We start from the raw sequence: 14,770 nt of genomic DNA on the forward strand, positions 1-14,770 counted from the left end.
GAACATAGTGACAATTCTTACTGGTGGATGAAACCTACGTCCGAAAGCACAAATGCTAACTTCATTTTATGTGTTTTTTATCATGTTAAACTGATAGGCCCTTGAGGTCTGACTGTCAACTGACTTTAACACTACAATTATTGCAAATGTTCGGGGAAATACTTGGGGTTTTGCTGAAACATCACAGGGCTTCTAGATTATTTTGTCAAAGTAGGTGCTTTGGTCTTTAGTTTATTAGGCCTACTTTGTCCTCAATATCATCAGTTGTACATTTTATTAATGTAGAACTCACTTGTACAGAATGAAAACATAGTTTGAGTGTACCAGTGCCTCCTGGGGGAGGAGCAGAGAATGAACTGTAACTCGAGAAACAGTGTTACATGTTTCACATTGGGTACTGTACTGTGAGGAGTCATGGCTGGAATATCCTTATTTAGTCAGCAAGGAGGGAATGACCCAACCCTGTAAGAGATGGGATTTGGGAGGAGGGCAGGAAAAGATTGCCTGAACCTCACAGTGGCTCTCTCCGAGGGACTTTGAGACAGACTCATCATTCTGTCACATCAAGTAGTTCTGAGGCAATCTTCTTTTTAGAAACTTTAATGTATCAGCAATAGACTTCTTTTTCATCTTTGGTGGATTAGATAGGTATCTTAGATCAGCAGAACATAACACAGCATGTGAATTAGTTGGACTTTTTCTGAGCTAAAGATGACCCCTCAACAAAGTGTTGGCCCCCATTCCAAAGCAAACAGCAATGAGTCAAGTATTCAAGACAAAGAGAAGGCAAGTTGCAATTTATTACAATTTTTTATTGGTTTGATAAAATCTCTGTCAAACCATGATTTAATTTCCATTAGACATTATTTTGTATGTTGTCATGACTGTGATAGGACCAGGTACTATATATTACATCCACATTGTTACCAGTGCCAGCCAGTGCCAGGTAAAAGTACATTTTACAGTGCTTTACAGAGATTTTCACATTAGCTGACACTTTTATCATCCAAATCAACAGCGACGACATATCTCATAAGAAGGTCAATGTTATTACCACAAGAAATAGTAAACAATGCAGTTCTGCACATGGTGGCTTTAGGGTAGGTGATTGTCTGCAGGGCACCTGTCAGCAAGATGGCAGACTGAGAGGTCTAGAGAAATCATTTTCCTCTGTGTGAGACACTGAGGATGCTACAGCAATGCATAGTTTCCCACAATGCTTTAAAGTGCCAGTCATTTGCTTTGACAGGCGTCTCCCCATACCTTGCATTCAGGAAATGAAACATGCGTTGCTCATGACAGTCGTGTCAAATAGATGGGTTTGTAATGTCTGCAATTGCAAGGTTTTTTCCCATCTTGTTTATGGCATCTGCTTGTTTATTCAGTTTTCTCTATTGAATCTCTAAGCTTATTCAATGTTGTGAAAATGTCCCCAAAACACTGGCTTTGTTTGGCTTAATCACTATAATTCTTACAAGAAAAACATTTTAAATAAAATCAGCAGTTGTCGGTGTGTTCTGTCTTTTGTTAGAAAACAGGTGTAATATAGAAAAGACATACAGACACAATGTTAAAAGAGCTTAAAGCTTAATGTGACTTAAACTCCCGAACTATTGTGTCAGACATCCAGATTGTATTCAAAATGTGTGTAGTCCTAATCAACAACTACTGTGTGATGGAAACGTGTGAGAGAAACCAGCACTATTGTCAAATATATCTCAATATATTTAGTTGTGAGAGAATAAACACGTCAAACGATATTTACAACTTCATCTGTTCTGAAGGATTCCAGTGATCCAAGAGCTTGTGTTTCCAGGAAAGTTCTTGTTCATCTGTTCTCTCACAGAAAATGAAAACGACGCTCCAGAGAAGACAGACTGGCCAGTCAGCCATCGCTAAGGCGTTTGGGAAACCACGGGGCCACAACAGGTCAGACATGAACCTCTCTGCTTCCTCATCTATCCGTCTTCACACGCCGCTTCCAGCTTGTTCTGTTTGTGTTAGCAGCTTCATCGCTCTCATCTCAGAGATCAAGTGTTTTTCCTGCATTTCGCCATGACTACCTCATCTGACAAGAAAAACAATCAAGTCAACCATGTCAGCTAACTGTTATTGAAAAACAAGTGATACTGTTTGTTTTAAAGTCAACTTTGTGCAGGCCACTGAACATTACTGCATCTGTCATCAATTAGGCCGTCATCTCTCTGCAGAGCAAGATTGGTACTGGACATATTTGTTCACAGCGTAGTTTCATAAGCCTATGGATACACCTCAGCCTGAGGAGACTGTCTGTGCTCACAGATAATCATAGTGTGACAATTCTACTGTCTTTGGGCTACAGTGTTGACTAACATTTGAATGTTTTTCCATCAAATCACATATCTGTTACTTTTTACTTTTATATTCAACTGTCCTTGGGCTGGAGTGGGCTGACATTTTTGACTGCTTGACCCTCCTCCCCTTTCTGTCAAGTCCTGCTCATGCTCTCTGTCTCAGTGACGCATTATACTGCACACAGCCGTGGTAAGGATTGCTGTGCTGCCATGTCTGATGAATTCCTGCCTTTATTTGGCCTCAGTGCTGCTCTATCATGGTAACAGCAGATAAATAGTGAGGGGTAAAATAAACAACTCTGGTAACATACCGTCTGTGGGGCTTTTGCCATCTGGGTTAAGTCCAAGTAAAAAAAAAAAAAAAGGATAATTTAGACTCTCTTCACCTTAATGTGTGTGTAGTTTGTTGATCTACGTTTTAGGCTACATGTCTGGATTGCTCTTTGGCCTTACTCTCCTCCAAACGGTGGACAGACTGTAAAACCCTGAAGTGTGTTTTATGCAAGGTGGTGATTGGCTGTCTGTTCGTCACAGCGTGGTTGCAGCCAATTGAAAGGAAAAGCCTTCACAGCAGGACCAGTATGAATCATCGTCTAATTCATTTTTTCTTTCAGCTTTTGAGCTGAAAATCACTGACAACTAATCGGAGACTTCAATTGAAAATTACCCATAGTTGGACACGTGTAGTATGAAATAAAACAGTCTGTCAATCCCCATTTATATATAATTGGTTGTTCTGCCATGCAGTGTACTTGACATTGTGAGGACTTGACACTTCTTGATAAACGAAAATCCAGCTTTAAGTACTGCAACCTCTACGGAGACATGCCCATGTGTGTGTGACTACAGACCCTTCTGCTGAATCAGCACACTCATATTATATTCGTCCCAGCAACGCAACATGTGTGAGGTCCTGACAATGGGTGTTGGTCCTCGACAGGGAGGCTGCCCAGGCCTCGACACCCAGAGCAGGGCAGGTCAAAAGCCTGAGGTCCCAGATGTCAGAGCTTGTCATGGAGGAGCGCGTGCAGCTAAGCACAGGCCTGCAGACTCAGGAGAGACACCTGTTCCTCTTCAACGACACCCTCATCATCGCTAAATCAAAGTGGGTTCCCGTCTTATTTAAAACCTTTGTACTTTATCACAGCTATACTTAAATCCCAAACACAATCGTGTTTGTCGGTTAAGTATTGTGGATGTGTGTTTCCCTTGGGACCCAGGTTGTCATCAAGCTTGAAGCTGAAAGTGAGAGTGAGTCTGTGTGAAATGTGGCTGTCGTCGTGCACGGAGGAGGTTGCGGAGAGGAAACTGAGCAACAAGCAGTCCTTTGTCATTGGCTGGCCCGTCACTAATTACGTGGTGACCTTCAGGTACGAGACACCTTCTCTTTGTCATCTTTTGTGCTGAAATCAGTTTTCCTTTCCGGGCTCTTACTTGCTCCTGTGTTCAGAATACAACAGGCTTCAGTCAGAGAACTGAACACACTTCAGCTGCACCTACTCTTCCTCCTGGACTCTCGTGCCCTTTTGAGGAGGATGATGTGTTCTCTCCTACTATACTGTACATGAATAGAAGCACCAGAAAGAACCACAAAGAGCTTTTATATCTTCTCTCTTTCAGCTCATCTGAGATAAAGGAGAAGTGGCTGTTAGCTTTACAATGGTGAGAAAATCCTACAATATAGATGAAGCGTTGGACAATGAACATGTATGAAGCATTTGTGTATAAATGTCAGCGATTAGAGACATGCGATAGTTGGGACCTTTTTCACACCCTATGTGTGTCTAACTGTGCTGTGTGCTGTAGGCAAATCAACAAATCCAAAGAAGGGGAATATCCGAATAATGTCAACATGAAAATTGTTCTCATGGACACTGGAAAGAGTGCAATGGTATGAAGCTTATCTTGGTGTCAGGGGGGTGTTTTATCTAGTGTCGGTGACTTCCTGTCGTGCTCTGGGAAATCTGGCAGACATAATCAATTTCAAATTATATCTTTCTCACTCTAAACCAGGTGGCCGTGAATGTGGACAACAAAGATGATGTAAATAAAATCATTAAGATTGTCACCCAACAGTTGGGTCTCTCAGTAAGTGACTTTCACAGTATTTTCAATCCCAAAGTGGTTTTTATTGAAGGAAAAGAAGGATAAATATTTTGAAAAGACATGTTGAGCTAAAAATAAAGAACAAATATAAAGGTAATTTGATCTACAAAATTATGTTTATCTTTGATTCACACTAGTGGAGCCATAGATCCTTTTGGATGTGTTCTGTTTTGGTTGTGGTCTCCCCAGGTGTTTTCAGTGTCTAATGCCTGGAGTCTTAAGTGTTCTCTCTCCCCGTCTCACTCAGGGCCAGCCGGCTGACTACCGTCTCTGGGTCATCCTGGGGAAAGATGAAGCTCCACACCAACTCATCGGTGAGCACTCAGGGTCAAGTCGTCCTAGAAAACACATCTCAAAAAATGAACAGGACAGAGGCACAAACTGATTTAGTTTTGATGTCTTGCTCTCTCCATCTCTCTCTCTCGCTCTCTGAATCTAATTTCACATGTCTTTAGATCACATTATTCCAGAGTGCTTTAGATTTGTATCTATAATCAGGTGATATGGCCAGGGAATACTACACAAGCCCTGGGAGGATTCCAAGGATTCATGTGTGACCTTGGTTGTCTTTTAATAAATGCTGAAGACTGCAAGTTGTTTTGTCATGGCCATGATCCTCAGGTCAACATGGAAATGTTTTTATAAATGCATATAAAGGAGAATTTACATATAAATTCGGACGAATAATAATTTGTATTGATGTGAATCCACCCAAGTGGAAATTTCCGTCTAAACGTATTCACGCAAATCATGATTTGCATTTAAATTAATGTATAAAAATCCCAATTTGCGAACAAATCTAGATATCACAAAATTGGACACATAGGCCATGATAAACAGAACCGTTATAAAACCAAGCAGTCAGAAACAGTCTTTCCTGACACATGCTCCTACTACCTGGGTTCCAAACAGAGAAGACATTTCGGAATCTCCATGTGGCTGAACGTGATTGGTCTGTTGGCAGGTCATGAGCTTCCCTACAGCATCATCCTTCACTGCCTGAAGGAAACTGTCGGGCTGCGATCAACCATCTCTACCAACCTGCCAACTGTGGATGGCCGACTCTTCCTTGATCAGCTGCTGAAAGAAGCATCTGGTCAACGCTTCATCCTGAGGGCCAAGTCTGTCAGTGGAGGTCAGGGAGGAACAGGTGAATCTACGATATCATGTATATTCCTTATCTACTAACCATTATATTCCTGCAGACCAACATGACAGATTACGCTGAGCTATGCAGGGCTACAATCTTGCAGGTTTAGAAAATGTAATTTCCTTGTCCTCCCAAATCGAGCTTTGGATATGACGTACCGTACCCTCTTTATGGGAGCGGTTTATTTAGAGTGCAGATAGTAAATAGCTTCCTGTCACGCCAGCACATGTAGTTTAACAGACGTTATCACAGTCTCCTTCCTGTAATTTAGTAAATTATGGCATTTACAATGTTCCATGACAGTATAGGCAACATAAGCTGTATATAAATTTGTGAAATCTCCTTTACATTACTGGATTGATAAATTCACCACAATGCATACAAAGTTAACCTACAAGATTCCTCATTAATAATACATTTCTCAATTTAACGGCAATCTGAAAATGGTGTGTTCAATCTATCTTCCACTTAAAGGACTTCAGAATTTCGTACAACATTTATCTGGTGATGCTGTGCATTACATTTTTTTGGTGCTGATAATAATAATATTTTGCTTTCAGCACATTCCTCTCAAAGACACGTGAAGAGGAGGAAGTCTCTGATAGACTGGGCTCTGAGACGCGGGACTCCCAGCCCCTCACAAGCACTTCCTCATTCCTCAGCTTCTTCTCAGAAGCTCTTCGGACAGTCGCTGTCCTCCATCTGTCACCATGGAAACCTCCCCAGACCAATCATGGTGAGAGGAAGTGAATGGCATTACTAACTCTCGTTACGGATGCATAACCAGAGCCAATCATAAAGACATTTCTTGCAATGAGGACGATCCTGGTCAAATTTAGAGTCAGGGGAGGTTCAACCAAATGTAATTTTTTTCGTAAATCCAACTATGCATAATGGCAGCTGAGATGAATTATTTATGAAATCAGAAGATCATTACAATGAACAAAATGAAATAAACATCAGAAAACTAAATACTGTCGTTTAGGTTCACATTTCACATACAGTATAATGCTATACAGTGTAGAGCAGTCCATAAACGTAGCTGTATCTTGTGCACAAATAAACGTTATAGAAATTTAAATCTACATTTCTGTCTGACTTGACTCTGTTTTGCTTTCCTGGTAAAGGACATGCTGTATCTGCTGTACCACGAGGGAGCAAACACGACAGGGATCTTCCGTCGCTCAGCCAACGCTAAAACATGCCGTGAGCTGAAGGAGAAACTGAACTCGGGAGGCACAGTTCAGTTGGAGGGGGAGTCTGTGTTTGTGGCTGCAGCCGTCCTAACTGTGAGTGCCCCATAATGCCGATTTTGGTTTGGTACGGTGGATGAGTACAGTCAGGGTTACAGCAATCGAATCAAATCAGACTTTATATAAATACCGCCATTTGCGCAAAACTGCAACACCTATGGTGCTTCACAACACAATAAAAATTGAATAATACAATTAAAATACAGAGACGCAGGTAAATAAAACAAAAGTACCGACTCTAATCAGCTGGTTGCTTGTCTTAGATCAGCAGGTAGGACTGATCAGGGAACAGTGTGGAGTTGATTAGTGCAGACAAGCGCAGAAGTTCTTATCCTCATGTTCCTCATGCTGCTCTTTAGACACTAACCGAGACGGATTTTCAACAGGACTTTCTTCGTAACCTCCCTGGCAGTGTGCTTAGTTCTGGTCTCTACGGACAGTGGATGGAGGCCTTGGAGGGTGTGGATAAGATTGAGATGATACAAAGGTAAAGGCTTCTTGATAAACTATCTAGCTGGAAATCTCTACAGAGTCTGAAGAATTTCAGTTCTTGAAAGTTGGAATAGTTTCTACTCTGTGGAGATTTCTGCATCCCATAGTTAGGACAAGCAACCGCAATACTGTCTTAAAGCTCGAAATCCAAATCATATTGGTGTATGTTTAGAGTTCATGTCATAATTGGAACTTAATTAATGCCTTCAACACACCTGTGGACTCAGCCATTATGTGAGTTGTTCAGTTGGAGATACAATCCAGGTGCATGAAAACAAAGGGGTTTACAGATGTTCCCACACACGCGTGTTCCTTCGTAAGGTCTGAATGTCAGCTGCAGGCTCAGATTGAAGCAGTTCTTGTGGGAATATTAGGACTTGTCTTGTGACTCATCTCAGGAAATGAGTTGGCCCCCGGCCCACACAGATTTGTTGTGAACTGACATTTGACACATCGCATCTGAGCTCCCTCGAATTCGACACCTTCCTAATTAAGATTCAGTTTGGCAATAATTTGTGTTTTCTCATTTGGCCCGGAGCACAATACGTATGATGGGGTACGAAAGGTTTGAATGAAAACCAAGCTCGTCTTCTTCCTCACAGAGGCACATCTCACCAACCTATTCACATATTCTGTTGTTTTTTCCCACTGCCAGTGTCTTGACATCTCCTTCACCTCCCCACAGTCTGCTGAGGAAGCTGCCGGCTGATAACATCACCCTGCTGCGCTACCTGTTTGGCCTTCTCTACCACATTCAGGAACACTCACAAAACAACCAGATGAACGCCTTCAACCTAGCCCTGTGCATTGCCCCCAACATGCTGTGGCCCCCAGGACCCACTGAGCCAGAAGAAGAGAGCCAGTCCACCAAGAAGGTAGAGACACTTCATCATGATACCACACCCTCCAATCAGAGTAAACTGACTTCAAACACACAGTTATTCTGCTCCTCTGAAAACGTGACACCTCCTCAACTTCCACCAGAGTAAAAGATTAGGTTGAAAGTCTCTTGCTCTTGTGTCCATAGGAAATATACTTAATGCAACCAGCTGTTCATTGTGGTATCTGTCAGTCTCAGTTATGTTATGATTATGGCAAACCCAGTGTCCTCCGTACATAACAATTTTGGACGTAATTATGTATTATAGTTAATTATGTTTTATAGTTAATTATGTATCATAGTTAATTATGTATTATAGTTCATTATGTATTGCAATACATAATGAATTGCAATACATATACAAATGTATGTATTGCAATTGCAATACATATACAAATGTATGTATTGCAATACATTATGTATTGCAATACATACATTTAATGCAGTGTTGTAATACTTCTCGCCATCAATTGTAAGTTCTAAGTGCGTCAACACCACAGACTTTTTTGGCAACGTTCCTGTATGAGCTGTGTCACTCCCCACGTGGGCATGTTCTGGTGAGAACATGTTATATCTCGACTGTTTAGGAACACTCGTCTTCTGTTTTGAATTCTCTCAAGGTTGCAGCTCTCATCCAACTCCTCATAGAAAATACTCCAACTATATTTGGAGATGATGTTCAGAGAATTTTTACTGAACCAAAGATTGAATCTGAAACATCGAAAGGTGAGGCCTTAGACAGAAAATAAGTTTATCCTTCAATTTAAGAAATACTGTTAAAACGGTATATATATAAATATAGATGTATAGATGCCCTTTCTAAATACTGTATACATATGTGTGTGTGTGTGTGTGTGAACATTTACTCCTGGTCTTATCATCTCTCTTTACCCTTTTCATATTAAAGTGGAGTCTTGCCAGCAGCTCTATAGTCTAGATGACTGGGACACAGAGAGGCCAGACATTTCTCCCTCCTCAGAGAGAAAAGCAGATCTCGTGCCTGTAAGAAAACTGGTCTTGAAGAAGGATAAAGAGCTCTTCGACTTCCTGGACGGAACTGACTTTTTGAAAAGGCAACACATCAACGAGGACGGCGCGTGTAGCTGGGAGAATATAAAGGAGATGTCTGCCTGTTCCAGCAGCTCCTCCCTGGTGACCCCCTGGGGCCTCACCTCAGCCAGAGACCGTTGTGCCTCTGAGCCCAGCGTGTGTCTTGGCTCCCCCCAGCTCCCCGCAAGGATCCACATCCCCGTGGCCCGCCAGTCCAGCTGTGATGCTGCTATGATGTGTGGTCAGCACCCTCCCGTCTCCCCTGGCGAGGAGCTGAGGAGGGCCAACGGTTCGAGGCTTGTCAGTGGCCGGTCTACCTTCCTGCGGTCTCCACAGGCTGCCTCCAGGGGCTGGCACCACGCCCAGCGGTTACTGACCTCCAGTAGGTCGAGTGTCTCCAGCCTCTCGTCCACAGCCACCTCCCCCTCTGGCTCGTCTCTGAGCTCCATAGACAGTGCTTTCTGCTCCGACTCGCTGTCCTTTCCCAGCGAAGGCAGCTCCCTCCCCTTCCTTTTTGGCTCCTCAGCACGCCTACGCCCCCTGACACCTGACACTCCCAAGAAGTTCCCGAAAGACTGGAGCGTTGCGTTCCCCATGCCGGAGGATTTGGAGTGGTGCAACGAGGATGATGAAGAGGAGGAAGAAGGTGTAGGTGAGACAGAGTTTTACCAGTCCACATGCACTCAGAATAGTAAGGAGCCTAATCTTCTATCGCCTAGTCTCTTCAAACTAAAAGGGAGACAAAAGCCTGACTTTCATCTGATGAGTAGAGAGAGAGAGGACTCTCTCAGGAGGGGAGAAGAGCAGGTGCACTGGAAGGAGAAGAACGAAGCCCCTGTGACCTCAGAGAAAACATCAATCGCTCACATTCAACTGAAAAAAACTGCCAATGTGGAGGTTGATGGAAAAAACAACAGAGAGGAAGTGAATAGGACCAAAATAACATTCCTCTCAGCTTCAAATGCAGCACTGGTGAGAAGCCAGTCCGACCACTTTGAAGGTGTCTGTGGAGTGTCTCTGGTGACCGACACAAGGGGAGAACGGCAAGAGGATGTTGAGCTGCTGAGCAAAACAGTCAAGCTCCACATTCCCCAAACTGTGTTCTACAGCCAGAACAGTTCCCTGGTTCTACAATCTGTTTCAACCAGACAGCCTCCCAATGCCAGAGATGACAAAGTAGCATTGTTACAAACCAGTTTGACCCACGGACATGTAATGTTAGGACAGCTGGGTAGAGGCAATCCCCCTCCACAGTTGTCCTCCAAAACTGTCACCAAGGCTACAAGCTCCATCAGTCACACAATTAGAATTAAACTGCCGGCAACAGTCAGAAACACAGTCAGGGAGTACTTCAGTTATAGCGATAGCAAGAGCTGTAACACTGACGCAAAAGCGATTGAAAAAGAACTGCTGCTGAGCAAACAGCAGCGGCAAAGTAAAATGTTTGATCAAAAAGAGAAACCTTCGAAGCTGTCGCAGGGAGAGGACTCATTTGTGTAGAGGGTGAAATGAGTGTTGTTAGGTGTGGCATGGTTACGAGAAGGTAAATAGAAAAAAGGGGAGAAGAAAAAATTAACATTCCAGGTATGAACATAGAACTAGAGGAGTCCAGAAGGTTCTTCTATGTAAAATAAACCATTTAAGTTTATGACACTACAAATCCAAGATGATTTGGCTCCCTGTGGTTCCAATTCACGTTCCAAACATATATTTTGTGATGACAGGTCATGTAAATGGCATGTGAAGTCAGTCAGATTTAGCATATTTCAACAACACATCTTTACAGATGAAGATGAGAAAATGACAACCATTCTCTAGCATTCACTACTGACACTGAAAGTCTTTCTGCAAGGGGAAGACGGAACGCACAATCAAACACTATTATGAACACAGACCCAAATTAATCACATTCACTGGAAATAGTAGGGGACTGAATAGGCAGATAATACATGACTTGTGTACAGGAAATGTTCATACTAATAGTTCTCTGTAAAGGAAATTTTCAAATAAAACAAGGTTTTTATTACCTTATTTATAAACTCTGTGAATACATGTATGTGACTTCCAAAATTTCAATGTTATTTAATTGTAAATGATGAATCAATCTATTTACTATAAGTAGGCTAAGATGTTTGTTAACCCCAGCAGTAAAGTGTTGTCCTCCTGTATACAAGCAAACTGTTATAGCACTGCTTGAAGAGTAAATCATTCTGAACTTATTTGTCTTTCCAATCTTTTCATTTTTAGTCAACATATTATTTGTATGTTCAGTCTTCATCATCAAAAAACTGATTGATTTATACAATGTAATTAGGCCTAAAACTATTTGCATAATTTCTATATAATGAACATGAGGAAGCCATATCGTTGAGTCATACATGAGAATCACAATAAAAAAGATATATGCCAATGTTTTGATTAGTGAGGCAATACTGGCTGCAATCCATATTTCCCAAAGTTAGCATTTGTTAAACCACCAATATTGCAAGATGAGCATGACAAATTCACATTGAAAGCATTACAGGCCCTGTGCAGCCTTTGTTGATGGTGTCATAAACGGGTGATTTAATTGCGGTGTTCAAGTCTCCAGCTTTCATGGATTTAAATATGACTTGCTATATAATACATGTCAAGCACACTGCAATTTGAAGAGAAAATACTCTCCAATATCTGTCTAGATTTTTATAACGCTTGCCACAAAGCCCAACTACGACACATGCACAGAGGACTTTGCAAACGTCAGAGCTGCTCTGTTGCCTTGGTGATCATCAGCTGTGTCTTTAACATTTCCTGTATGATGAAAATTAAGATCTCAGCTGACCACTTAACTTCGAATTTGCCACACTTGACAGCTTTGAAGTCTGTGCAGTAAAATCGCTTCTATCGTCAAAAAAAACGGACATCAGGCACAGTGACAAGAACGGTTTATTAAAATTAGATCAAGAAAAAAGAAGAAAAACTACATCAAAAGAAAACAGTTCACGGTACTTCACGAGCTGTCCTTGGATCCCAGAGCGTTCCTCATCTCTCGAGGCACATACACCGTCATCCCGTCCATCCACCGCTGAACCGTCACCTGACACCCGAGACGAGACCTGCCAATCACAGGCTCGTGCGTGAAACTCAAGCGCGTAGATTCTACAACATACCATCTTACGTTAGAGGCCCAACTAAACCGTTTCCTCATGACTATTTGTGGAAGTTCAAGCAATAACACACATACAAAACGTTTCCTGTTTCTGTAGGGGATGTTTCATGGACAAAAACAAAGCACCAGTCATAGAAATATCGATTTTGTGCTTTTCTAAAAAAGATAACAGATATTTTTTGTTTTTCACAACTCAGGCACAATGTGTGCACACCATGACAATAATTCACCAAGAGCCAGGAGTGTTAAGAACTCTGAAGCACGTACCCAGCCTGAGGAAAACTGTATTTAATAAAATCAAACTGTCAGTAAACATACGTTTTGGTGAGACCATAGGCTAAATCTAGCATGTCCATCTCCTCATCCACCATCGGCTCCATCTTCTCGTGAATCTTCTTTTCAAAAACGAGGTGGCAGGTGGAGCACGCGAGCGTGCCCTCACACGCGCCTACGATCACAAGATCACATGATCTCATTCAGAGGATTCTGCTTCAGAAAATCACAAATCTACCACATCTACAGGTACTGTCTCCTAATCTAAACACAGAATAGACCCCAGATCTGCAGCAAAATATAATATTAGTGCACAGCGGTACAATCTAGTATTAAGTTATGTGCATATCATCCAGTCCATTCCTTCCTGTCATCCCCCAGCCACACCGACACACATAGGCTACATGCAGCCATATGGAAATTCCACTGGACAACACCATTGCTTCTGCACTGAAACACATCCATTCATTTTCTATCAGGCCACACCTGTTTATCTAAAAGGGCATTAAAGGTAGAACATGCTTGAATTTACCTACCAAACCCACTAATATCCACGTTTTTGTTGACAACGACATCCAACAGAGATTGCCCTTCGTTTACCGCTGTGGTTGTTTTGATGCCATCTTGGTTAACAAAGTGAATCGTGACTTTGTCTACTGGCAAACTGTAAAAACAGATCATATTTAGCTGACGCTCTTATCCAGAGCTAGAAATAAAGTGAAAATGTCAGCATGAAGTTTAAACGACCTGGCTAGCCCACATAAATCACCTCAAATATGTTGTATTTTATCACCAAATGGTTTTAATGCCATTGTTTTTAAATAGAAATATAATACTGATGCAGATTCCTACAGGGCGTTGCATTTCATACAGTTCATCCACCAACCTGTTGATTTTAGAGTCAGAGCATGAAACTGATTGAGAGTGGAGGATTCTGGCCTGACTGTTCCAGATGCGGGCATGGATGCAGCCGCCCTGAATCCCAGAGATCCACAGCAAACCAGGCATTCTTCTGAGGAGGGCCGAGCGAAGGTGGAAGCACTTTGCCATGGCGACGAGCAGTGTGTCTGAGGACTGCGCCTGATAACTGGCCTTCTGCTGCAGACGGGTATCCTTGGGTTACTCAGCCTCCATACGGGGTCAAGGCACCACAGTCAACCCCAGCAGATGGCTGGGAAATGTTCACCTACAAACACATCATTTGACCAGTACAGATGGTTGGGCCAACTCCAGTGTCAACATCTTTGCGCTGTTGCGTGTCAGCCAGATAGAAATAAATGGTCACCTTGTTACACTAGTGAGGAACAATCTGGGAATAGATTGATTGGTGTGTAAGGGGGAGCGAGGGAGGAATGGGGGGATGGATGGAGAGGCAGGGGTGGGTAGAGAGGGAGACAGGGAGGGGTGGGTATAGAGGGAGAGAGGGAGGGGTGGGTAGAGAGGGAGAGAGGGAGGGGTGGGTAGAGAGGGAGACAGGGAGGGGTGGGTAGAGAGGGAGAGAGGGAGGGGTGGGGAGAGAGGGAGAGAGGGAGGGGTGGAGAGAGAGGGAGAGAGGGAGGGGTGGGTAGAGAGGGAGAGAGGGAGGGGTGGGTAGAGAGGGAGACAGGGAGGGGTGGGGAGAGAGGGAGAGAGGGAGGGGTGGGGAGAGAGGGAGAGAGGGAGGGGTGGAGAGAGAGGGAGGGTAGAAGCGTTCCTGTCTGGAAGGCCTTAATCTGGAGCTTCTCAGGGCTCTTAGGAAGGACTTAGATGTGAGATGAGATTCTGCCCTCCCCCTTACAAACTGCTTATTCTGTAGCTGCTATTTAATAGCAAAATACATTCTACCTGGTATTGTCAACAGTTTTAAAGTAAATTATGTTTAAGAAGGTAAGTGCCTTCGAGTGAATGAATAACATTTTCACAGCTGTTCTTTGGATGTCTTTTGTTCTTTTGATGAAACAGGATGACGATTCACTTGCCATCCTATGTAACATTTACGTTTGTTCATACTGTATGCTAAAACAAAGGACAGATATATCGAGACATGTCAGCTATCAAAAACATGATGAAAAAAATCTCACTTTGTTAGCCAAACAGTTTTTTCAT

At 42.7% G+C, this 14,770-nt stretch overlaps 2 protein-coding genes across 3 annotated transcripts; one reads left to right on the top strand and one right to left on the bottom strand.

Annotated features, from left to right (window-relative positions):
* The first annotated feature begins 388 nt into the window (after positions 1–388).
* arhgap20b (Rho GTPase activating protein 20b) lies at positions 389–11,483 on the top strand. Of its 2 annotated transcripts, none has more exons than XM_047020156.1 (15): positions 389–786; positions 1,847–1,929; positions 3,274–3,438; positions 3,554–3,703; positions 3,954–3,995; positions 4,140–4,224; positions 4,347–4,421; positions 4,687–4,753; positions 5,404–5,589; positions 6,150–6,325; positions 6,717–6,878; positions 7,229–7,329; positions 8,020–8,209; positions 8,835–8,940; positions 9,122–11,483. In XM_047020156.1, the coding sequence occupies exons 1-15, from the start codon at positions 712–714 to the stop codon at positions 10,762–10,764; spliced, it is 3,306 nt and encodes a 1,101-aa protein (XP_046876112.1). In that variant the 5' UTR covers positions 389–711; the 3' UTR covers positions 10,765–11,483. The 2 variants fall into 2 exon arrangements, with proteins under 2 accessions (XP_046876112.1, XP_046876113.1); XM_047020157.1 differs by having other exon boundaries at positions 525–786; positions 1,785–1,929.
* Positions 10,855–14,037, bottom strand: fdx1b (ferredoxin 1b). Its single transcript, XM_047020158.1, has 4 exons — positions 13,572–14,037; positions 13,222–13,349; positions 12,731–12,860; positions 10,855–12,359 (listed from the first exon to the last, which is right to left on the bottom strand). Exons 1-4 carry the CDS (start codon positions 13,733–13,735, stop codon positions 12,254–12,256), a joined length of 528 nt encoding a protein of 175 aa, XP_046876114.1. The 5' UTR covers positions 13,736–14,037; the 3' UTR covers positions 10,855–12,253.
* Between the last annotated feature and the right edge of the window lie 733 nt (positions 14,038–14,770).

Source organism: Hypomesus transpacificus, chromosome 5 (genome assembly GCF_021917145.1).
Source record: "Hypomesus transpacificus isolate Combined female chromosome 5, fHypTra1, whole genome shotgun sequence".
NCBI classification, from domain to species: domain Eukaryota; kingdom Metazoa; phylum Chordata; class Actinopteri; order Osmeriformes; family Osmeridae; genus Hypomesus; species Hypomesus transpacificus.